Genomic DNA, 27,560 nt, shown 5'->3' with positions numbered 1-27,560 from the left:
CTTGCTAAATGAAGCTTTTTTTTTTTTTTTTTTTTAAAAAAAAAAAAGAACTTTGCCTGGTTCTAAACTCCTAACACTCAAGTCTTAGGTCCCAATATAAAATCCATAAATCTGGTACACCATTCAGGCAGACTGTGAATTACATTGATGGTCCAGGTTACTTACTCAGGTTACATACAAAAAAACTTCATCATGTTATCACCAAAAATTATGTCTTTCAGGGGAAATATATGATTGACACACCAACAACTTGATTCATCATTTAAAAGACATTAAGATCACAGATAATGTTTACAGTGGTTAGCACTTTTGTTCAGGAGGATGACGGTTCAAACCTGTGTTCAGCCATCCAGATTTAGGTTACTCATTATTTCCCTAAATTGCTCCAGGCAAATGCTAGGATGGTTCCTTCGAAAGAGCATGGCCAATTTCCCTTCCATCCTTGACACTATCTAAGCATCTGATCTTGTGCTCCATCTCTGATAGCCTCGATGTCAATGGGACATTTAACATTATCTTCCTCCTTCCTTCACAGATAATGCTACACTTTGTCTATCTGATGTGGTTTACTTATACACAGATGTTCCTGTCAGTGAATCAATTGAACTGGTTAAGAAAAATTGCATACAACATAGTAAGTATCCCAGAAATCATGGAGACAAAGGAGCTCCTTACCCTGATTCTGTCTCAGAAATCTTTTATTGTCAATGGAGATTGCTACATGCAACCAAATGGCTTATCTGTGAGATGCTGTTTAGCAGGTACCCTTGCTAATATTTTTATGAGTAGCTTTAAAAATAAGATCTTAAATAACAAATCTGAGATTGTCAAAAATATAAATTATTACAAAATGTATACTGATGATACCATTATCTTTTAGCATAGTGACACTAATGATATACACAACTTACATCAACTGTTTAACAGAATAAATCAATCCATAATATTTATTAATGAAATAGAAGAAAATTGGGGGGGGGGGGGATTAATTTTCTTGAATTAAGAATACCGACAAATGAGGAAAGACACCAGATCAATGTCTAACTACTACTGATGTGGTTACACATAATGTCTCTTGCAAATCTTATGTACAAGCATGCTTTTTCCCATGCATTGCTAGATATGGTTATTAGATTGCTGTTGTCAAATGATATTACAGCTGAACATTAAATAGCACTGCAGTAAAGAAATGGGTATAATACACAGATAGTTGACAGAGTATACAATAAAACATAAAAGCTAAAGAGAAGACAGATAAAGAGGAAATCATTTTATCATTTATTTTATGTAAAGTAACACTACATATGCTTTTCTTCCTTATTGTGGAAAGGTATCAGCTAAAACTAAACAAGTATTTAACAAAAAATATCACTGTTTCTTTTCAGACTGGTAACATCATAGGTACTACATTACAACATAACATAACATATAATGTGATTCCATTTATGACAAAATAGAATATGTACAATGTGAGAAAAAGTAAACCAGCCAGACAGGGAGAAGACTGCCAACAAAGATCAAAGAACATTCAAACCCCAATGACGCAGCAGCCTTAGGCATACATCTTACAACCTACAAGCTCTGCCTTGGTAATGTTACTAACCATATGGAAATGCTGCATAAATTAGACAAAGGAGGCATCATTAACTTATTTGAAGAGCCAGAAATATTTGCTAATATGATTACAAGCCACGAAAAACTCTTAAATGAGCAGACAGTATTAAGGAAAAAAAAATTATTTAAATAATATAACAGATTTTCAAGGCAATAATATACAGAGCATTTAAAAAAGTATGGCCTTATTCTGGATGGAAATAATCACGAAACATGGGACATACTGACAAAGAAATGTGTGGTGTCTGAATGGACGTAGCATAAAGTTTCGGAAGACTGTGTTTAGATGTCAGTCAATTCATCTCCAAAGGACCACTCGTGTAACATTGATGACTGTACAACACAAAGCTTTATGCCTTGCCTGGGCCCGTCAACACTGACATAGGACTGTTTATGACTGGAAACATGATGCCTTGTCGGACAAGTCTCGTTTCAAATTGTATAGAGCAGATGGATGTGTATGTGTATGGAGACAACCTCATGAATCTATGGACCTTGCAAGTCAGCAGGGGACTGTTCAGGTTGGTGGAGGCTCTGTAATAGTGTGGAGGATGTGCAGCTGGAGTGATACGAGACACCCGATATGTCTAAATATGACTGACAGATCAGATGTACGTAAGCATCCTATCTGATCACATGCATCCATTCATGTTCATTGTGCATTACGACGGATTTGAGCAATTCCAGCACACCAATGCGACACCCCACACATCCTTAATTGTTACAGAGTGGCTCCAGGAACACTCCTCTGAGTTTAAACACTTTAGCTGGCCACCAAACTCCCCAGACATGAACATTATTGAGAATATCTGGGATGCCTTGCAACATGCTGTTCAGAAATCTCCACCCCCTTATACTCTTATGGATAGCCCAGCAGGATTCATGGAGTCACTCCCCTCCAGCACTACTTCAGACATTAGAAGAGTCCATGCTGCATCATGTTGTGGCACTTCTGCAAACTCACAGGGGCCATACATGATATTAGGCAGGTGCAACAGTTTCTTTAGCTGCTCAGTGTATTTATTTTATTTCTATTTTATATGTCATGTTCCATAGTACCAAACTGAGGATGAAGACGCCACGGTCATGTAACAAGTCAGTACATGAAATTATAACAGAAGAGTAATAACGGATAAAATGAAATGTATGTGAACCCTATGCAGATAATTTTTTAATTTTTTGAGGAGTTCCTCAAAAGAAATCTAGGAGTGAGCTATGAGGAAACACTTCAGTTTTGAGTTGAAGTGTGTGTGGATTACCACTAAAATTTTTGAATTCTTGTGGCAGCTTATTGAAAATGAATGCAGCAGAATACTGCATATTCCAAATGAAGACTGGGTTTCCGACACCTAGTATTAACTGAATGAAAGCTGATAGCTCTTTTGAATAAGTCTATATTGTTAACACAAACAACAGTCAAGAAAATAGGTATTTGAGAGTCCAGTATCAGAATTCCCAGTCTACTGAAATGTGGGTGAACAAGAGGTTCATGAACTGGCACTGCATATTGCTCAAACTGCCTGTTTCTGACTCAAAAATACCCTTTTTGAATCAGAAGTTACCCAAAAAATAGTGCCATACATCATAATTGAATGGAAATATGCAATGTAGACTACTTTTTGTGGTGAGCTATCACTTATTTTAGATATTGTTCTAATGGTCAGTAAAGCAGTATTTAGTTTTTGAATGAGACCCTGAACATGGGATTTCCATGACAGCTTAGTATCTATCTGAACACCTGTGAATCTAAACTGTTCTGTCTCACTAATTATATGCCCATCCTGTAAATCAAGCTGTAAGATTTTGTGGAATGGTGTTATAAACTGTAAAAACTGAGTCTTACTGTGATTTAGCATCAATTTATTTTCTACAAGCCATGAACTTCTGTCTGCACTATTTGAAACTGTGTCAATATTGCAAAATGGTTCAAATGGCTCCGAGCACTATGGGACTTAACATCTGGGGTTATCAGTCCCCTAGAACTTAGAACTACTTGAACCTAACCAACCTCAGGACACCACACACATCCATGCCTGAGGCAGGATTCGAACCTGCGTCCGTAGCGGTTGGACGGTTCCAGACTGAAGTGCCTAGAACCACTCATCCACACCGGCCGGCGTCAATATTGCACACAACATCCTTCACTACCAAGCTGGCATCATCAGAAAATAGAAATATTTTAGAATGACCTGTAATACTAGAAGGCCTGTCATTTATATAAATAACAAACAATGGCAGCCCAGCACTGAGCCCTAGGACAATCCCCCCCAACTGAACCGCATTGGGACTGCATTTTATAGCCATTCTCAGCAATGCAGAGAATGACCATCTGCTGTCTATTCTTAAAGTAAGAGGTGAACCAGTTGAGAACTAAACTCCTTATCCCATAATGGTCCAACTTCTGCAGTAATATTTTGTGATCAACGCAATCAAAAGCCTTAGTTAAATCGAAGAAGACACTCAGCATTCACAACCTTTTATTTAATCCATTACAGAGCCTCACAGAGAAAAGAGAATGTAGTATTTTCAGTTGTTAAACCACTTCTGAATCCAAACTACATGTTTGAAAGTAAATTATGTGAACTGAAATGATCAGTTACCCTTGTATATACAAACTTTTTAATAACTTTAGTAAACGCTGATGCCACAGAAATAAGTCTAAAATTGTCTACATTGCCCTTTTCCCCTATTTCATAAAGTGGCTTCACTACTGAGTAGAGCAGAACAAATGAAGTCACTGCAACCCAATGGTAACTCCCAGCTGCTAGAGCCTGTTGTCTCTTCCAGTGCAAAGGTGCCGCTTTTGCAGAAGTACTGGCTGGCAGACTCCAATAAATACACCCCTTCTCAGATGCTTGCTGACTTCTCTGTACGCGACCTATTGAGGTGTGTACATGATGCCAACCACCACTGTGTCTGTTTCTGATGGTGATTGCTGCAATGCCAGATGAAGTGTCCAGTTATCTACCAAGGACTTCATCTCCAGTAGCAGCAGGCAACACCTGAGCTAAGGATCATATGCAGACAACTTAGTCTGTTCATACTGTGGGGTCTCTCTCTGGGTGCCTAATTCCTGATGACTACCGCCTTTCTAGTGGGACACCTGTTCCGGACTGAGCTGGTGGCAGCCCAGTCTGTCACTGTGCACCATTTCCTAGAGGCTTGCATCCACACTGATCAGCACCTAGGATGGGCTTACACCTTTGTCATCGACATGGGGGGGGGGGGGGGTGTACGCTCCTACCCTGCACTGTATTCCAAGGTCCAAGGCAAACCAGCAACCTGGACGGAGCTATCTTAACTGGTTGCAGTGCACTGCCTCTGCCAGCTACGGCTATCCTGCTGACTCCAGTGGGTGGTGCTGCTTATGCAGGTGTGCGCCCAGGAGTACCTAATAACAAAGGTTCTCTGAATTCTGTGGCCCACTGCGGCATCCCAGGAACGATGGCCTTGCTCCAGTGGCTCCATACCTCTGTGTCTAACATTAGCAAGTCTAATTGAACTATGGATTTCTTAATAGTGGTCCGCTGTCTGCTTCTAGTCACCACCACCACCACTCTAAACCCATGTTCCAGCAAAGGTGGTGGTATTACCTCCTGGTCTTCCACAGCAGTTTCCTCTCACACAGTAGAGGCCACCACATTCCTGGCCTTCAAAGTATTATAAGAATGCAGTTTCTGAGCAAATGAGGATAACTTCGCATGAATATTAATAATTTCACTCTAGACCGACCTTAAAACGAATCAAGTTCTAGTTTTCTGGAGATAATTTATGGTATTATTTAGTTATAAGTTACGTTTTTCATTATCTGTATTGTTTTTCAGGTTGCTGGTTGGAAATATAATGTATCTCAGTACAACACCCAGTGAGAATAATATACGACACAGCACGTCACTTTATCATTAGAAATACTACTTACCACAGAACACATACATTATGGACATTTAGAGCACTTTCTGTGTTAGCTCAACTTTTTCTTACATCTTAATTAGATCGTCTTCTGGATGTGATGAAATCCATGATTACATTTAAAATTAAGAAGTACAACAGAATAGAGGGAATTTTATGCGCACACATTTAATAACCATTGACACCATCATGAATCGCACTGAAGGCAATCAGAAGCACAGGTGATCAATATTTCAATAGTTTTGGTTAAATATACACAGTTCAAATGTCTCACATATGCATACATAGATCCATACTACTTACGAATAGAAGAGGTGCTACGACTGCTTACAAGTGGGAAATTTTTTTACACTAATACACGAGATTGGTCGTCTCCAGCGCCGTTTACTTCCACCGCTACCAGCATGTGGATGAGAGTCTGATGCATTCAGTCTCAACTGTCCTTGTGTCTCTTGCTGCTGCTGCTGCTGCTTTCGTTCCTCTACAAAAAGAACACTTTTATGTATGACAAATAACTGTTTGTTAATAACATATTAAAACACACAAGACTGAGGTACAGTAGACTGCACACAATACATGAAATTAATTTCAAGCATCTACTTTTCAAGAACATGGAAATTCATACATTTTCAATTAATATATTTTTACAGTATTGGAATATCTTTTCTTTAGTAAACTGTCTTATATGTATGTGATAACACTGCATACAGTGAGGGGATTCCAAATTTTACAACACAAAACACTGTTGCTTGCCAGACCTAAGATATATACATTTACTTGCACCACACACACAAAATTAGCAAGCAACAACATGAAAAATATTATTTGTTTTGATGGGCAATAGAATGTCTCAGCATGATGAAATGAACATTCCAATAACATACAGAAGTTAATACAAAATAAATTTAATAATAGTTACTAAAACTCACATGCATGTCTGCATATTTCACCATTCCACTGGTTAATAATTAAAAATGAAGGATATAAGTAGAGCAGATGAGACTTTGATAAATACTGTACCATAACAAGCTTCCACGGGATTTCAAGTGCTCTATTAGCAGTATCTCTGTGTTTTTAAAATAGCGCCATGTGCTTAAATAGCTAGCTTGATGATTTCAATGGATGCCTGCACTGACTAATATGAAATTGAATGACAGTATCTGTGATACCAAGCTACTGCTTACCATGGTAACTGTTCCGAGAAGGATACAAACTAAAGTACTGAACTGATCATTTATTTCTCTATTTTCAGAAAGTATCTGATTCAATACTAAATTGTTGTTGAAAGACAACACATTTCCACAAGGTATTTCACTCTAGATTTTTGGTAAGACTGATGATCACTTCCACAAATAGAGGATAGTAAATTATTCCAGATAAACTATCATGAGCATACACGGTAATTACAGGTACAATTGAGGCCAATGCCTCTGGCCATTCATGAACTTAACTATCACTAGCAAATTATATCTGCTAGCTCATAATTTAAGCAGATAATTCTTTTCTTTTCTTTTCGACAAAGTTACGCCAAGAGGAAATCTGTTGACTGTTCATATCAATAAGTCACCCAGCGATTAGCCTGGCAGCTTTATTTTTAAAATGATGCAGCCAGTAACTACAGGAGTAATAGAACCATAGCTGTACCCAAACAAGCCACACACATTTACAAAAGTAACAAAGAGCATGGATATGATATTAAAAGCATTTACAGTGTTAGTAGGACACAGTAACACACATCAGTTTCTGCTACTCTGTATAATGACGAAATACTGCTTGTATGCAAAAGATTGCTTCCAAAAACTTTTGTGACTAATACCAGGATGCTATTTACATGGTGGGATTCCTATAATACACAGTTAAAAGAGGATATTTAGTGTTCATATGGATATACCACACGTACAATCACAAAGTTGTTGATCACGTACATTTGAAAAGGAAATGATTTGGCTGATTCTTTGAACAAGGATGTAGACTGTCAAGTTGTATAACTAATGTTAATAGTTCTCAACTATGTCCCTAATTAGCAGTTTAGTAGTTTTCAAGTAGTACCCTGATAGTGACAGAAACATGAGGGTTTTTCCAGCTTCGCAGTTAAAACTTCTTAAGTCAATGCACTTTTAAAGTCATATAACTAGCAACTGTACCTGATGAGCAATGCAGTAAACAACAGTGACAGTTTCTTATGCCGGATGATTCACTATTCATGGCAATGACACAAAGATATTTATATTCACATCAGTTTCTCACAGTAAAAACGGTCAGACTGCTACTGTGTCATTTCTCTTCAGCATCCACATTTGCGCAAAAATAGCCCACTGCTGCACAGGTGAGAAAGTTGAAAAATGTTTTTCTAATTTGCAGCTTGTGTTGTTACACACTGTTAATGGCAACTTTGCCTATTAATACTTTCAATTTCCACATAAAAGCTTGTTATTCACCACAAGTTTACAATATGGCTGACTTTATGAATTTACACCATAGCTTGTCTCAAATTTCTTACTACTGTGTCCGTATTGTATATACGGACAAGACATACTCTTAACATTCTATGGAGATAAGAGTTCACTCAAATGGCTGTAACAATGATATGCTGAACTGTGCTAGCAATATTATCCATCCTACTTTAGTTGTTTTCATGCTGTTCAAGGTGCCTTTCTTGAAAATCCATTTTGACACATCACTATCAGAGCTTTTTTAATGAGCAGAGGCGTAGGATTGAACTGGTGATCAGACTGTAGGACTGGATTTTGAAATTTGCAAGTCATTAACCATCAAGCCTTCCACAAAAGGGTAAACCTTGAAAGATTTCAATGGTAGAAATATTTCCAGTACAACAATGAAGCACCAAAGTGGTTGGGTAAAAAGGAATACATGAATGGTTGGGATTACATCAACTGTAGGCCACACTGTGAATATTATTATGGAGTAAGATGACAATCTCGTTACCAGTATGAGATTTTCACTGTAGACTTGATACTGCAGTCTAAATTCCCTGGGTACTGCTGGATGGCATTCTACTTTTCCATAACAGTGTCTGTTGATGGACTGTAAATATGATGAGCAACAGGCCTGTAAAACCCTTCCACAACCGAGTGAGGTGGCACAGTGGTTAGACACTGGACTTGCATTCGGGAGGACGACGGTTCAATCCCGCATCCGGCCTTCCTGATTTAGGTTTTCCGTGATATCCCTAAATCGCTCCAGGCAAATGCCGAGATGGTTCCTTTCAAAGGGCACAGCCGACTTCCTTCCCCGTCCTTCCCTAATCCGATGAGACCGATGACCTCGCTGTCTGGTCTCCTTCCCCACAAACAAACCAAACCAACCCTTCCACAACCAACCCATTGCTCAGGTATATCACGGTGTACCTCTAACATTCTTGATGCAAATAAATTCATAATCACTTTTCAGTCAGACTAGATGTGCTTCATTCCATAGATCCATATTGAGCAGATCCTCAGGGATGCAGAACATGCCATAAAAGAATGCATGTTTAAAAACTATAAAGATTTTGTTATGGATATGACTTATCTTGGTGAAAGGGAGGAGGGAGGGGCATATTCACATTATTGAAAGTATTTTCAAAGACATTAAATATCAAACACTCTCTGAACTTTCTGCAAAATTATATTTCTTTATAGAAGATGCAAAACTGATTACATGTAGAGTGTTTACAAAGGAAAGTATTAAATTTTTTTGTCACGCAAAAAGTTATATTTAACAAAAATGAATACTTTTTTGTGTGAAGTTACATTTACCTGCAGGTAAATAATAAAGTATAATTTACAATTGTAATCCAATATTTGCATAAATAAAACTTCATTTAACAGAGGGTAGAAAGGAAATCGAGTTTGGTCATTATGTTACTATCCTGACCGATTTGCAGATTTGACTTTCTGACAACTTCCACAGACAATATAAATTTATTTTCAATACTTCACCGAATTTAAAAATTTAATATGCTGTCACAATCTACTTATTAAGTGACATAATTTTACGTTGAAAGTTTTCACAATCAAGTAAGTATTACAGGGAGAAACTGTGTATTTATCTCAAGACAAGGTATATGATGGCGTGCAAATGCCCGGAATTTATTCATCCTGTACTACAATGAACTTTACACATAATTTCAAACCATTTCGAAACTTTTCTTTCTGGCCCTCCACTCCCACACACAAAATGATGAAAGGAAAAATGTTTATTGCTTATTACATTTCCACTGTTCACACAGTGAAATGGCAGCATCAGGTGTAATGTTTTAATTTATCACTTCTTTACTACTAATTTAATTCACAACACACTTGTCATTCAGTATCTATATATATCAATGACTATACCTGCAAAATTCACCGCACAATGCACCATACAGGAGATATTATCTCATAAACAATGAAATGTGTGAAAAACTAATATGTAGCCATATGTTGCACATGTTTTATGTGTGGAAGTTCAATTCTGTAAAGAATCAGGGGTTTCATACAAAGCTGGCACTCGGTGTAATATGTTTACGCTTGTTGATTTCCAGTATTTCCAGTAGGGTCATCTTTCCAGTTTTCTTAAAAGAATGTAAAATCTCATAATCTACATCATATGGATGGTTTTCTGATAAAAGGTGTAGACTGCAAAAATTACAATAGGAATTAAGTTGGATGATAATGGAAACAACTTAAATAAATTCTTACTGACAGAGTTTTAAAGAAAACCTGCATTAAAATCACCAACAACCCGAATTAGGACAAGAGAACATCAAAGTGACTTATGAATAGATTAAGATTACCCACAGGTGCTTGGTATACTGTTACTATTATGAAGGATTTATTCTGAATTTCTACTTCTGTTGCACACACTTCCATTTGCTGCTACAACCAAAATTTATAAATGTCTATGTTCTTAAATTCATAACAGTTCATGATGTATGTGGCAACTACTCCTTTCTCCATTTCCACTCTACAAAAGTGAGATGCTGACAAAAATCCTACAACACCTAACATAGCTATACCAATGATCACATGATGTGCAGAGGGGCAGGTTATGTCAACTGTGTACAAATGGGTAAACGTGTGATTCCATGATTGACATACGGATTTAAACAAACATGCGTAACTGACAATCAGAACTCACAAAGGGTCAATGTAGAACAGTAATACAAACTGCTTTTCAAATAGTCAATCTTTACCAACGGTTTTTGGTGAATGGTCCACTTTTTATCAATATAAACAATGATAATTCATTTCACTGGACACACAACACACATATCTTCAGTGTTTACATATTATTTACATATTACCGTGTGTGCACATGACACATGCAAATGAGACATGAAACAATGAAAGACTTAATAGTAGTAGAGTAGGAAAATTTGGCTGGGTGATCACTGTAAGTCTGGACTACACACAAAACTCTTTAATTTTTACCACAATTATCTCATTGTCAGATAAAATAGAGGGCAGATTCCCATTTAAAATTATAGTTGCCACTTAATCACAACGTTTTTTGAGCACAGGCAGGAAAGGGTATTCATTTTAATCATGTTTTTTTGGACAACCCAATTCCCTCATGACAGACTGTATCTAGTGGCAAATCTACACGCCCCACCAAGATGTAATTATTGTTTATTTTAATTGGCATTAATTCAAACCCCCACTAATAACGTGGATTATCAAACCTACAAGTCCTGTGTGCTTACCTAGTAGTCATTTATTGTCCAGGGTGCAAATCCATGGCTTCACATGTATATTTGAGGCAATATTTCAGCCTTATAAATTTAAGACAACAACTTCAAATACTCTTGGTTTATTACTGTCCTGTATGTAAACTACATGAGATCAATGCATTGAATGAATGAAGTATCCTGGCTGTTGACTCAGTAAGTAAGTGTCGCCATCTTTACCATATGCAAAAACAATGCGAGACCATCTTGGAAACATACGCACATCTGTCGTTTGCTACAGCATCTGCCAAGAAGACACCCCTCCCTTTCAGATGAGGGTTTTTCTTTCAGTCTAGTAACTAGAGTCATCTACGTCAGAATTATAATGTGTCTTGTGACAAATCAAGTACTGTGTAAATTTAAGATGTGTTGATGGGTCATAATACACATAGTTCAGTTCATGCAAATGACTGTGGATATATCTCACAAATTGTCAGTTCTGGTTGCATGCAAACTGTGTTTATAAAGGTTTGATTGAAACAAGTTGAAAGGGGGTGGAAAGCATTAAAACCATATACAAAAATGTAAATCACTAGAAAAATGCCAAAATAAAAATCTAACAGTGTTACCATAATGTAATCAAACAATTATGTCTGATGAGAGGATTACAAAACTGTAATTGGGTTTCATCACAAAGTATTAATGAAAGTTACTGATATGTCCTTATTGACATTTTAATTGATTAACAGTAATTACTCGTAAGTGAAACTAGTTATCAGAAGTGAGGTATTTTGACTTCCTGACTGAAATACATCAATTGTTTTGAAAGGATTCTTTAGAAAAGTGTGAAAATTAAGATGAGCAGTGTTCTCAGTCAGGCTTTGCAGGATTAGCCGATGGAAGCGATCCACCACAAAACATATGCTCTTGTGAATAAGAGATGGTTATGACTTCCAAAAGATGTTAGTAAAGCTGGGGATTATTTATAAATGTGAAACCAAATATGAAAACTTTATCCACATGAAAAAAATTGACAGAGCAAATATAAGTAAAAGTATTAATATGAAAAGTGACATATTTAAAGGAATTTTGTGAAGTGGCCAAAAGTGTGTCATGTTACATCAGAATCAGCTTTCATTACGTAGAATTTTGATTATGATGAACAAAGCAGTATTCAACTGAAGCAATCAAATTTGGAATGGATTGATTGGTTGCAGTCAATTTTATTTGTGAAAAGCATGGCAAGTTGAATAGAATTATATCACACCATGCAAAGTGGGATCATAAAACTGAAGAAAACAGTCTCCATCTGCTTCAAAATATTAAGTGCTTTGATGGAAACAGTTCAAGTCCCTGGCTGTGATTTAAATTCCTGATCAAATGGTAAACACAGAGACCTCATTGAATCTCCATTTTGAAATTTTGTCTCTTAACTGCAGTTCAGGATCAATAAAAACAAGATGGTAACAGTTAAAAACAGGAAAAGATTTTCTGTTGAATACTTAAAAACAGTTTTTAATGGCCATTTTTATAGCCTCCTAGTAATCATCTGCTGTTAAGTGTGTAGTACCTGCAAGACATAGTTGAACTAAAAATTGATAAGTCATCCACAACCAAAGACCACTGTACAGAGCCCTTTACTGTGAATGTAATACAATCAACAGTTACTAAAAATAGGGTTGCACTTAAAAATGCTGCCTCCAGGGATACCATTCAGGGACACTAGTTGCTCTTATTAAAAGATCAGATAGGATATTGCTGACTTCAATATCTAAAAAGCTTGAGTAGAGGAAGTAGGACATGCTGAGAATCCCCAGGAGAGGAGCTGATTGAGGACAATATGCCTCTGAATAGTATCACAGTACTGCATGAGGAAAAAGATGGATGCTAGGTGTTACTCATATGCAAATGCAGGCTCTACCGCTGCCTTCAGCCAGTAGAGATTATTAACAGTGGAGTAGTACCTCCTGAAAACGTACCCAAAATGAGCAAAGAACTGTTTTGACTCCAGCATCCAGACAAGGTAGTTGTTTACTATCTGTTCTGAGACCTGTCTCACACAGCTGGCAAGTGCAACACTATGATAACTCTTCAGGCACATATGGTCCTTCCCACTCTTAGGAAATTGGTGACTTCAACTCCCACAAAGAAAGAGAACAGATGTAAACTTTAAAATTGGCTTAACTGAAGCCCCCAACTTCACTTGTCAACTACCATTTGGTAGTGACGCAATGTGGGCTCCAGGCAGGTGGTGGTAGCAATTTGAATGAATCACTGTCCAATATGTGCAATATCTCTCTTGCTGGTCATAAGGATCTCATTCTTCAATACAGTATTAATGAGACATCTATCCCTGAAATCTTCCTGAATTCCCACACATATGTTTGTTTAGTGGAAAGGTTAATGGAGTTCAAGATCTATTGGCACTTCTCCAATGGCTCTGCTTAATGACAGCTTTTTGACCTTGCCACACTAGAAAGGCTATGACATTCTCTCCAGAACGCAAGCTCAACAACCTTCACAGGGCTAGTTGCCCATCCCCGATCTATTTATTCCACTAAGAGACAAGTGGTTTTTGCAACTGCATCGGTGATGCAGTGGTTTATGACAGTAATGTGATCTGATCTTCACATTCAAAGATACTGTCCGTGTTCAAACATGATCCACTGCTCTTAAACATCCAGTTAGCCTAATGGAGCAACCATCCTTTCTTTTAGGCATCTTTAAGTCTGGTATATGCATCCAAATCAAGATGTAGTGCAACAACTGGAGTTTAAGAATGACAGAAAACAATCCCATAGCAGCTCCTATGAGGGTACTTGCCCTACGTTCAAAAGCCATAGATTATATTTCTGAGAGGCTCTCAACAGCTCAATCTTAGGGTCAGATGGTAATGGAGCCACATAGCACCCCATGTGTGTAAAAAAGCCCATGTGGAGGAATGGGCTGGAACCTGTGTGATAAAGTTGTGGAGTGACTCACTGTGTAGACCATTTGGTGAGGGTTACATGTTGGCAGTTTACACACACACACACACACACACACACACACACACACACACACGTTTCTACAGAAAGCGTTTCATTTTTAAAGCGCTTCAAATACAAAGGTACATGCCATAAGCTGCAAAGCTTTTTGAAAATAAAAATGTGGGACTTTACAAAAGATCATGCAGAACCGACGGCGTCTTACTGAACTGCACACAGTGTACCGCTCAAATCTCTGCAGGAGACAATACATTTAGACCTCCCACCAGTGAGCCTCCCCAAGCCCTGATCCCTCCAGCACTGACCATCTCTGAGTGGTGCAATGGATGTGACCAGAGAATCTCATCTTCACATCGCTCATTGCATTCAACCATTCCTATGGCAAACCTTTTTAAGACGCCACACACTGAGCTAAGGGACAATCCCAAAAGAGAGCTATCACAGCACCACAGAAGGGTTCATACCATTCACAAAGTTATGTATTTCATATGTTTCAACTTGTAAAAATTGTAAATAAATGTGTTTATATTTTATTCACTTTATAAATATCCAGTGTGTTATGCTACAGCCTGAACTGTGCACACAACAGACATTCCTAGTGATGAGACAGGTTTTCTGCGCAGTTCCATGGCAGCAGTCAGCGCACTGAAAAATAACTACATTTTCTTTCCTAGAATTATTAGATACTGAAGTGCTTCTAAATAGTACATAAAATGGCAACTTCTGCCCTTATTCAGCTGAGAGTCAACAAATACAAATACAAGCATTACCAGACTAGTGGAAGCACATGAAGTCCTACAACAACCAACTACTGAAGCGCAGAAGACAGGTGGCCTGGTGCAGCTAGAACAACAATTTTTCAGCCTACAAAATGTCAAGTGAGACAAGACATTCTTTCTTTTTCTCATAAGTATTTCCTTTTTGTATAGAAGGCTGTTACATCATTTAGAGTCCCAAATGCTATCCTTTGAAGATGTTAGGAAGTTGGACGAAATTTCAGATTCATGCAGTTGTTGCACGTTTCAAATTTTTTCATATGCACTGCCACAGTAATCAAACCTACAAGCAATGGATGGCTGAACTAACTGTGCCTGACTAGGAACTGTAAATTTAACTTTACTTGTGAAACTTCTTTTCAAGACAAAATGCTTCACAATGCCATTATTCAGAACCTTGCTGACAGCTGATTATAGACTAAGATTCTAAAGTATCTCAACTCTGGTCTCAATGATGTATTTAAAACAACTTAAGCTCAGGAAGTAGAAGAATTCACAGAGCAAGACTTTAATGTGCTTGTTGCTGCAACACTGACCACGGATTGTACTCAATAGCCGCAGCTCCACATGGCTCGTTGTCAGACACTGCGGGCAGCAGGATAAACTGGGTGTGTGCTTCCCAGCCAGTTTCACTGCTAGTTCAAGCACTCCAATGTCTTGCGTGAACTGTCATCTAACACACAACCGCAAACACTGATTCTTCAGCCACACACAATGCCAGCATTGCCATTAATCAGGACATGCATACGAAGGGTGCCAGCAAAGGAAACACAAGGCAAAGTCCATTTCACACTCAGCTAAATTGATAAAATGAAAATAAATATGCTTTCTCATTCTGAATCTATCTGTTCCTCCTGGCCATCTGTGCAAAAACCATGGACTTAAGTGTAAGAATCGTAAAGAAAGATGCACAGTGCAAAACTTGGCTCATTCCAATCTGTTCTCCACTAATAGCAAACAGCTGTACCTCTGTTCTTGGGACACGCACTTTGCAAGAAAGATACAGAAGTAAGACTACATTAGCGCCATTTGCAGTAGTTGAATGCATGACAGCATTTATCAATTGTGTAAAAAATATGAATATTCGTTCGGTGGCACATTGGAACACACAAAGGACACATTACTTTCAATGGCAATGCACAACCATAATTTTACTGTACATGTCCAATGCCTCACATCATTCACGAAGCTGATTCTGAACTCAACAGATTGGAATAAATCAGAGTTTTGAAGCCTATTACTGCATGTCATTGGGCATCTCCTTTTCTTATCACAAGAAAACCAAGTGGGAAAACTAGCACAAAGTCTGACTTTAAAGCTACAGTTAGGGCTCAAACAGTAGTTGTTTATTTCCCACGTCCATCTAGCGAGGAGCTTATGGATCACCTAGTAAGTGGACAATTCTTTTCCACTATTTATTTAGCTGATGCTTACTTTCAACTTCCCCTGGATGTTAAAAAAAAAAAAAAAAAAAAAAAAAAAAAAGGGTGGTCAATATGCACATTGCAATATCAATACCAGCACTTTCACTTCAGAAACTCATCTGTTCCTGTGTTGTTACAACACATTCTCAAAGAAGTAACATCGAAGGTTCAATACTGCTCAAATTATATGGATGACATCAGTATGTCTGTACAAATACTAGAATAGAATCTTAAAAACTTAGAATCTCTTTTTCAAGTTATTACTGAGAAGACTCTTGTAATTTACAAAAATGGAATATTTGAGACATCTCACTGGTGCCCATGATGCTTGTCTCCATCAACAAAGCATTTAGAGGCCATCTGGAGATTACCTTTTACTAACAATGTATGAGGACTACTAGATGTTCTTGGAAAACTAACTACATTCAGTTCATTCCAAATGCAGAGCAAATTCCTACTCTTTTGCATCACCTTCAATCCACATATGTTTCTTTTCCAATGAATTGGAGAACACAAATATTCATTTCAAAAGTTGAAAACTGCATTGCTTAATCCCCATGTCTTATTCATTTTGAACTGCAATAACTGATAGTGCTCACAGTTGATGCATCACCACATGGAATAGGGGCAGTTGGAAACATTGAACACACCATAGTATTTACATCAGACACTGAACAAGGCCCAAGTCAACTATAGTCAGCTGGAAAAGGAAGCCTTAGTTATCTCCTATGGCATGATGAAATTTCATCACCATCTGCATGGTAAAATTTTTTTTTCTCACAATGACTGCACTTTTTCAACCAGCATAAGATGTGCCTGATCTGAGAGCAAAGAAACTGCAATGTTGTCACCACTTCTTTCCAATTACCAGTATGAAATTCTTTGTCATTCGATGGCACAGCATGCTTACCTATAGGAACTTACACATATTGTAAATAAATATGTTAATATTTTATCCATTTCATAGATGTCTGACGTCATATTTCAATACACGGGTACATTCTTGTGATATGCCACAAATTCTGTCACAGTTCATCGATTTACTATGTGCTGCTCACTGAGAGCGATCCACCAAAGACTTTTTAGTGAGTTGGGTGTTATTGTTCCCAGACCAGAGAACTATAATAGTGTGTTTTCTGTGGAGAAAAGGATGCTATTACAGTTAACGAATGGCTGGGGATATAAAGGTTGAGCCAAATGGAATTTTGTTTATCTGTACAAGCCACTGTACAACTGGATGCAGCAGGTAAACCAGGGATTGCCTGTTAATGACCATTTTGTCTGAACAGCCATACATCCACGTGTTGTGTAGCACACTCCGAGATTGAGCTGCTTTTTAGAGACTGGGACAATGAGGCTAAAATCTCCTGACCTCTTAACACGCATATTTGCCCTGTAGCATGGTGGTTGCTGAAATGTACACAAAGCTTACAGTTACAGAAGACTGGTAGTTTTCAGCACAGGATCCTTGGGTTAATCAAACCTGAACTCTGCCACCTGAAACTGCACTACAAATGAAACATCTGTAGCTTGCAGAATGCTATGCATACGTCAAGCATTACCTCCCATGAGTGACACGACGAACTGCGTTTACGTGTGAAAGAGAGGGTTTGGTTGCGAGCGCCGTTTGAATGGTGCGCACATCGTGACGTAGAAGCTGGCTGCGGTGCGGGCTGGGCTTGTGTGTGTGTATCAGCTGCTGGGCTGGAGCCGGATCCGTGCGTTAACTTGTGTTGGTCCCATACCCGCGCTGACTGCTGTCCGTCGGCTGGGCCACGCGTTTCTGTCAAAGTATGAAATAGACAGACGTGACGTCAGCTCAGCCGTTGAATGCACAATGGCAGCTAACTATTGTTCACGTTTGTGCTCAAACAAAGAAAACGGTTAACTATACAACGAAGGACGAAACGTCATATGAAAGATGGGAGCACCACGATTCTGCCAGTGTGCAGATATTATTTGTAATCATCTTGTATAAAAAGATACAGTATCGAGAAGTTTTCCTGCAACAGCCAATCAGCAAAGTATAATAATTTTTTCACTAATTACTGCACAATGAAGATCGGGCAACCAAATTGTAGGTTTGGCGAGTTGCTTCGAGTGGTACTATCATATTATTTATAGCATAATTAATTCAGGAGTGAGACGCATTTTAATTGCAATTTGATTAAATATTGATATAAAATCTACCGCAACAAGTATAAACATGGCAAGGCAGTATGCATTGACGGAAGCTGAAACACACGATTTACAACCATTATTCTGAAAAATTATAATTTTTATACTGTATGCTTCTTTTCTTTGTTTATAATTTTCGTCCATAGATAATGAGCTATTAGTAAACTCCGAGTAGGGCAACGAAAAGAGCAGTAAAAATCCGTTAAGGAAGTGGTGCCATATTAATAATTGTAATACTATTTAATGGCACAAAGAGAAAGAACTGTTTCTGAGCATTGCAATGAAGTTTGCAATTATTCAACTTTGATTATTGGGTGAACTTTTGCACGTACAATTTAAGATATCCATTTTAGGCTACAATTTCAGCAGGCAGCTCATGGCACAGTCAAATCATTCATAACTGCTCTGTATCGGAAGACATAAGCAAGGTTGGTGAGATGATGAACGTCATTAAGTGATGCAGATGGGAATTTCGCACAGGGGGTGGACAAAGGCTATAAGAGGGCAATGGCCATCATGATGGGGTTAGAGTTTGATACAACCTGGTTAGGGTAGGAGATGGGCTGGTCTGGGAGTGTACTGTGCGAGCTAGTTGAAGCAACATCTATGTATGACTCAGTTGCGATTCCAGCTGCACACTTTAGGAAGATAAGGGTTTTACTGGTAATGCAGTAGCTGGACTTAGAAAACTCAGGGCCTAGTCAGGTGTCTGATTATTCTCTGGTAGGCGAGTGCCTGGACTTGTGATCCTTGTGTGATGTGAGTTTCTGAATGTTGAAGCTGAACTTTGTCTCAGTTTTACCAGTGACAGACTCTGATGATTTTTATTACAAATCATGACTTACAATTTAGCATTGTGTGTCAGTCTGACTAATTAGGTGTGAGTTAGTCTGCAGTTTATTTTTCTTAAATGATTAGCATTGAACATAGTTATGTTTTCCAACATTTTTCAATTTATTAAATATAAATAACTAGCTTATCTGTCGCTATATTGGGGCCTCAAGTCGTTTTTGACCATTTACTGAAATAGTTGGTTTATCAGTCTTTGAATTTACGAGAACATTTTACAGACAGGAAACTGTTCTTACTGAAATTTGAAGTATTGCAGTTGTGGGTCACCATTTCACATCCTTTGCAAATGGAAAAGGCCTCGTGATTAATTTTCTTACTGGTTAATAGCATCAGGAGCATTTTATTTAATTATTTCACTTACTAATGCACACAGGAAAGAGAAGATAAATTTATCATTCCCAGTGAAGACAATGAGGCAACATATTTAATTTACAGCACATCCCCCCCCCCCCCCCCCCCATACCACTGCACTTATAAGAAAATGCACTGTTTATGTAAATTTTATAAGGAAGCATAATGAATTATTGCAGTTTAGTCTACATATTACTTACCATGGCACAAAGAAATTTAGATACGTACAGCAATAAAAAAGTCTGTGACATCTTGTAGGCAGACAAGAATGCTAGCACATTCCTGCAAACTTATGGGTAGTACTTTCATCTTGGAAAAGTACTCTTCAAATTGAAGCAGACATGTCGAAAAAGGCAATCTGCTGTCACAGTGCTAACTGCAGTCATAGGGCTATTGTGACAAGGTGTGATGGATGGCCACTGAGGATATGCTGCACGTCACTCCTCTATTTTACAGAAACACAAAAGTGTTCTGAGGGTGGTCTCCTGTCAGTACATGTGCCATCATTCCTCTTCTAATCACACAATTTTCATGCTTTGTTCAAAGTATAATTTTTTTAAACAATAAGGTGTGTAAATTTATAGAAGCAGGCAACAGTAACTGACGTTTCTAGCTCTATTATCATAACTGGTATCAGTACCTAAATGTATTGCCAAGTATGGCACAAAGCTCTTCCAATAAACTCATCAAAAGGAAAGCTTATCTGAAAAAAAACATAAAATTGCTAGCAGACAGAATGACTGGCCAGTCTCAGCACACAAAATTCTAAAATATGTTTTCCCTCAGCATCATAACAGGTGGACCCTCCCAACTCGGGATGTGAGTGCCTCGTCACTCCTTTCTAACCTTGCAGAACATAACCCTCTTTCCTTCTGGAGGAAGGGGTTAACAGTTCTGAAAGCTATATAGCTTTTTTGTTTAATGCACACATGTCAGCAGTATGTAGAATCTCTCCATCAAGAGGTAGTGAAGGGTTTCACAATAATGTGACACACAAATACTCAGTGTAGCAGGGAGAAAAACTGAGTGGCATCTACCTCATTGCACAGCTTCACCAAACTACTATAAGTACTGTTCCAACACTGCCCCACAGGGCACGCAGGCACGCACACGCACGCACGGGCGTGCACGCCGAGACAGACAGACACACAGACACACACACGTGTAGAGTGAACGAAAAAGATTATATGCATTACAGGTAAATTCATATACTTCATTTAAACGAATGTTAGACTGTTTAAATTGTTGTTACGGTGTCAATGAATCATTCAAATTATTGTAAATACTATACATACCAAATTCTGTATTGATGATGTACCTCACTTTTACCGATCATCCATTAATTTGAATGATAACCAGTGTGCAGAAAGGGGAAAATATGGCCTACTGCCAATTCTCATTCCACCCCCTTTCCACATGGTGCAATACTGTAATCATAGAAAAGGCAGTGAATGACTGCAGTGGTACTTCTCGGCCTTTCAAAATAATGGGCAGTTGCAACGCCTCAAGCACAAGCACAATAGGAGGTCACAGGAAGTGCAAAATATCTTTGCAGAGACCACAACATGAAGTTGCCAATGGAGTGAGGTAAAGTTCAGCAATTAACTGGACAGACACAATTATGTGTTATCATCAAACCATAGATTCTACATCCCTCCACCCTCCCCGCCCCTCAAAATAAAAGAATACCAAATCCTAAATCAATATGCTACATTTGGGGCATGTGATAATTTGACCATTGAAGAAATACAGCAGCTGGAGGAGGCAGGTTGATGCTGCAGGGAAAAATATGTAGGTCTCTTAGTCTTTTCATCAGTTATATGAAGAGCATGTTAGCAGTTAATACTGGGGCTGCATTCTTATAAAAAATGCATTAAGCTACAATATGACACAAAAACAATGTCGAGGGCAATGTTAGTTCCTTAAGAAAGGAAGCCTTATGAAAGGCTATGTCTAAAAACAAAGACCAAATGAGGACACACCACAACCACTAACTGTTAATAACCAATTGTCCCTTACCTCCGGCCATCTACTTTCCCCACAGACATACAACTTTCTCCAGGGCAAAATAGCTTAATTACAATAATTGCTCACAACACACTTCCTTGGTCACAGTATCAATTACCTTGTTCCTCAAGATCCCACTTGTATACGTACCAAGCAGAAAGATACTACTTTCAGTTGCTTTTCTGGTTGTTTCATCCCAGAAGAACATGTTATACTGATTGTCATTCATTTTAACGAACACACACTGAGGAGCAACCTGACACCACAACAGTGTCTCATCCAATGGAGTCCTTTCTATATCATGTGGAGTATTATGTAATAAAACCAAAGGTCCTAAGAACATTAATCCTGAATATATGGCCTATGGAAATAGAAACTGACTTACATAAACACATACTCACTCCATAAAATTACACAAAATATACACTAAAATAGTAGAAATTCCTTAATTCAATAACGTGTCACTCATCATTATGATCAACAGACAAATGGTGGACAGACACAAACAAAAGGTATCAACTGTAGGCATTGGAACATATGTGTATGGAAGTGTGGTAATAGTGAAGGGCATTAAAACATAGCAGAGAGAGAGAGAGAGAGAGAGAGAGAGAGAGAGAGAGAGAGAGAGAGAGAGAGAGAGAGAGAGAGTGGGGCCTAAAGAGAGTTAGGGAAGGCCCGAAGGGCAATGAGGGGCAACACAGAGATGGATGGAGGGCGGAAGGGCCAAAGAGAGGGCAAGAGTGTGTTTTAATGGTTCATAATTAATATTTTGGGCCTACTAAAAATGTGAAGTCAGTTACAATCTAACAAGGAACCCCTTCAGTGTGAGGTTGCAAAAGGCAAATGATGTGTATGGCATTCAACACCGCACATACTGTCTGCCATGCAACCGCAATATTGGCTGCAAATGGCAACATGGGGTGGGGCTGGAGGTATACAATGTTGAGCACAGCATGAGACTGTGGAGCATAGCTGAACTCCTTATGTGATGAGTAACTTACAATTGTGCCATAGTGCTAGTGATGTTGATACAAAACAGGGGAATAACAAACACAGCAGCAAACACTGCAATATATCTACAACAGTTGCCGAAGTTGACATTTTGTCCAAGGAATTTCACAGAGTGAGAAAGAAGTGGCAGATGAAATATTAGTGTTTTTGCAAGATGAGTCACTGAAATGTGTGAGGTCGTATATGCTTGACTGTGTGGAAAGTGTACATGAGGAGTGCAATGACAATACGTATACTGTGGAATTGGCCCAAAAACTTGTAGATGAGATAAACAAACTTATCCCATAGTTCAGTAAGGAATTTGTTTTCAATGCCTACCAATTGCAATTTGCTAAGAGCCCACACATGAAAGGAATCCTGGAAATTACAGGTACCAAGAAAGTTGTATCAAGATCAATTAACATCAATACCTTAATGTATTCACATACAATTATGCCTGCTGTTAATCTGTATGGTAACCTGGCTGGAAAGTTATTTATTGTGCTGAGAGAAGTAGGAGATGCTCTGACCCCAACAATTCTTTATTGTATGCATCACCTTGCAAAGGCGGTTGGGAATATTTATGCCACAGGAAGCAAGAGTAGGAAAATGGGTGAAAGAGAGTTAAAACTATGGTATGAGCACTGCTTTTGGCCAACAGCTGGTCAAAATAACTTGCTTTTGCTTGATTCCTTGTCTGATCCTTTAGAGCAAACTATTCCTCCTGAAAAGTATGCGACATTGCAGTTAATACCTCCTGGAACCCCTGGACAAACTCAGCCTTTGGATGACTGTTTTTCCATGTCTATAAAATATATTACCACGCGAACTGTAGAATGGTAAGCTCCATGACACACTGTTTCGCATTCAGTTGCATATCATCATATTCCTTCAGTTCTTATCACCCTGTTACACTAATATGATTCTCTATTCAGTTTTTAAGAGTGGACACCTAGATGAATGTCCTGCACAGCTTGTAACTCCAAAGGACTTCATCTTCAATGTAGATGGTGTGAACCTTTGGGATCACTGTGCACAACATTTTTCAGTCAGTGTTCATGGTGCAAGTTAATGGTTTGTTTTGAATATTACTTGAATGTTGAAAAAGTCTATTTTGTAAAGAGTAATATACACATCCCATATTTCTGCACCTCCAAGACACTCATTTTCTGTCACTCTCCTGATTTACATGGTGGGTCAAGAGCAGCTAATATTTTTCCAGTCATAATTGTTATCAAAACACTTTCAAGCCTTAGTGAAGATTGAACTTGTGACCTTGTTACTCAAAGCGTTCATTATAGCAACTGTTTTGTACAGTTACTATTTATATTTGGACAAATATTTTGCTAATGGGAAAACCACAGTATATACACACTGCTGTAAAGGCCATGTGTTCTACCTCCCAGTAGGTAGTCAAACTATGCTTTACAGCAGCTCACCACTGGCATTAGCTTTTTAGTTTCTTTTGCACAGTTTTTCACAACTACAAATGGGAAAATTTCCCCCGGAGCACAGCAACTAAGGAAAGGCTCAGCATATACTCAATGAAAAAGTGTTGGTCATCTCTTGCAGTCAACATGAGGTCACTTACCACCTCTTCTTGCTTGTTAAACTTTCAAATTATTGCTCCATTGGTGTCTAAATGATCAATTTTGTATCTTACAATTCACCTTGGCTTCAGACAGGCATTACTTACCCTCCAATGAATGAAAGAAGAAATATTACAGTTAATTCTATATGGTCATTTTATATTATATGGTAACATCACACACACACACACACACACACACACACACACACAAACTGGACAAGAACTGAGAAAGACATTGGTTGTGTCCTTTTCAAAGTTTCTCATACATGACTAGTGGTATCCCTCTAACCCTTACGGTGTGAGTCAGTCAAACTTGCCAATAGACTTCACTCTGAAACCACCATAAAAGAGAATCTGTCGAGTTTGGAAGAAAAGGGGAGCCACCCCTTACAAGTTGAAGCTTCAAGTTAGGCCATACAGGAGAAGACAAAAATGAGGTGTTAAGAAAACTGATCTGACCCTGTGCCATGAACCTTATATGACATTTTGAGTGTCACCCTAGCTATCTACAAAGTGAGGGCAGAAAATGAGAGATTTCTTGCCCACTGCACAGATGCACTTTCTGCAGATTTCAGAGGCAAAAAAACCACGAACTATGCCCTTTTCAGTGTTCAATATAACTTAATCGGAACTACACTCCTGGAAATGGAAAAAAGAACACATTGACACCGGTGTGTCAGACCCACCATACTTGCTCCGGACACTGCGAGAGGGCTGTACAAGCAATGATCACACGCACGGCACAGCGGACACACCAGGAACCGCGGTGTTGGCCGTCGAATGGCGCTAGCTGCGCAGCATTTGTGCACCGCCGCCGTCAGTGTCAGCCAGTTTGCCGTGGCATACGGAGCTCCATCGCAGTCTTTAACACTGGTAGCATGCCGCGACAGCGTGGACGTGAACCGTATGTGCAGTTGACGGACTTTGAGCGAGGGCGTATAGTGGGCATGCGGGAGGCCGGGTGGACGTACCGCTGAATTGCTCAACACGTGGGGCGTGAGGTCTCCACAGTACATCGATGTTGTCGCCAGTGGTCGGCGGAAGGTGCACGTGCCCGTCGACCTAGGACCAGACCGCAACGACGCACGGATGCACGCCAAGACCGTAGGATCCTACGCAGTGCCGTAGGGCACCGCACCGCAACTTCCCAGCAAATTAGGGACACTGTTGCTCCTGGGGTATCGGCGAGGACCATTCGCAACCATCTCCATGAAGCTGGGCTACGGTCCCGCACACCGTTAGGCCGTCTTCCGCTCACGCCCCAACATCGTGCAGCCTGCCTCCAGTGGTGTCGCGACAGGCGTGAATGGAGGGACGAATGGAGACTTGTTGTCTTCAGCGATGAGAGTCGCTTCTGCCTTGGTGCCAGTGATGGTCGTATGCGTGTTTGGCGCCGTGCAGGTGAGCGCCACATCAGGACTGCATACGACCGAGGCACACAGGGCCAACACCCGGCATCATGGTGTGGGGAGCGATCTCCTACACTGGCCGTACACCTCTGGTGATCGTCGAGGGGACACTGAATAGTGCACAGTACATCCAAACCATCATCGAACCCATCGTTCTACCATTCCTAGACTGGCAAGGGAACTTGCTGTTCCAACAGGACAATGCACGTCCGCATGTATCCCGTGCCACCCAACGTGCTCTAGAAGGTGTAAGTCAACTACCCTGGCCAGCAAGATCTCCGGATCTGTCCCCCATTGAGCATGTTTGGGACTGGATGAAGCGTCGTCTCACGTGGTCTGCACGTCCAGCAAGAATGCTGGTCCAAGTGAGGCGCCAGGTGGAAATGGCATGGCAAGCCGTTCCACAGGACTACATCCAGCATCTCTACGATCGTCTCCATGGGAGAATAGCAGCCTGCATTGCTGCGAAAGGTGGATATACACTGTACTAGTGCCGACATTGTGCATGCTCTGTTGCCTGTGTCTATGTGCCTGTGGTTCTGTCAGTGTGATCATGTGATGTATCTGACACCAGGTATGTGTCAATAAAGTTTACCCTTCCTGGGACAATGAATTCACGGTGTTCTTATTTCAATTTCCAGGAGTGTATAACCTTTTAGCTGAGTTAATTTCATATTCTTTAAAAAATTAAACAAATTATAACAGCAACACAAAAAAAATTGCTGGAGTACAATTTGAATGTTGTAAGGCACCACATACCCTCTTGACATGAATATGTGGCCACCGAGATATTACACCGGCTGTTTAGACATCCACTTGCTCACCACATAGAGTTACTTTCCCACAACTAGGAGTCAGACAGTAAGGTACATCCTCCAACAGATAATATGACAACTAGTTCAAATTTCAGCATCAGCCATTTATTGTGTTGTCAAGTGTACTATTTTCAGAGAACACACATCTTTTAATTCTAGTGTACAATTGGTCCTCTGGAATGCTATGAAAACTATCTGATACAATGTAATTAATGTAGACCTTCAGGGTAAGTTGGTAACTGCATCAACTGTGGGGAAAGGAGACATGAAGGGTAGAAAGCAGAAATATTACCAAGCGTTGTTATTTTGAAATTTTATCTTTTGGCATCAGATTGAAATGGAAAAGTGGGAAGAAATGTGTAGCAGGAGAGAAATTCCAAGAGGCATGCATACTGAAAAAGTAAGGTACAGAGGAGTCCGATTTCGTAATGCAAAAGTAATAAACAATAGCAGAAGAGGCAGAGTGTGAAAGATTACATAATGGTAGCAAAAACAACGAAAATGGTGAAAAATGAAGGCAAATAAAATGAAAGGGAGTCACAAAATAAATAAAATAGAAGGTGAAGAACAAACAGAATCACATTAATGGGAAAAAAGGGGGGAAAGTAAACTGGCTAGAGAGGATACAAAGTTATCAGAATTGTTATACAATATGGGTGGACTGAAAATGCTGAATAATTTTGAAAATCTTAAAAAGTTAAGAATGAGAAAAAACATAAACATACCATTAAGTTGGTGCTCTGTAATATAATCAACATGATTTTCAGTGCCAGAAATTTCTTCCCCATAATGGAACTCCATAAGATATGGCAAAACTGTCATCATATGATAATCATCTCCACGTAGAGGAGGCACAGGAACATACTCTGTAGTTCGATCTGGTTTGTGTAAGAACCACCTGGAGGGAATTTCTAAACTGAAATTAATTCTGATTCACAATACGCAAAACCAATATTAATAATTAAGAGTAACATATAAACTATTATCATAAAATTCCAAGAAAGCAA

The 27,560-nt window shown here is 39.1% G+C and overlaps 1 protein-coding gene across 7 annotated transcripts in view; it reads right to left on the bottom strand.

The window, feature by feature from the left end:
• LOC126297457 (serine/threonine-protein kinase STK11-like) overlaps window positions 1-27,560 on the bottom strand; it is a 105,400-nt gene that overhangs the window by 13,358 nt on the left and 64,482 nt on the right. For 3 of the 7 annotated variants that reach the window (XR_007552524.1, XR_007552526.1, XR_007552525.1), the window contains 3 exons: window positions 27,279-27,451; window positions 17,923-18,143; window positions 5,827-6,004 (listed from right to left, as the gene is read on the bottom strand). Coding sequence is in view for 4 of the 7 variants with exons in the window: in XM_049988319.1 (XP_049844276.1) it covers window positions 5,841-6,004; window positions 27,279-27,451 (337 nt within the window). In the remaining 3 variants the exon portion in view is untranslated. Of the gene's footprint in view, window positions 1-5,826; window positions 6,005-17,922; window positions 18,144-27,278; window positions 27,465-27,560 lie in introns of those variants that run through there. The other 4 variants (XM_049988319.1, XM_049988321.1, XM_049988320.1 and 1 more) reach the window with 2 other exon arrangements.

Source organism: Schistocerca gregaria, chromosome X (assembly GCF_023897955.1).
Source record: "Schistocerca gregaria isolate iqSchGreg1 chromosome X, iqSchGreg1.2, whole genome shotgun sequence".
Taxonomy (NCBI): Eukaryota; Metazoa; Arthropoda; class Insecta; order Orthoptera; family Acrididae; genus Schistocerca; species Schistocerca gregaria.
The sequence above is the reverse complement of the archived record's forward strand: the minus strand, read 5'-3'. Positions and strand labels throughout refer to the sequence as shown.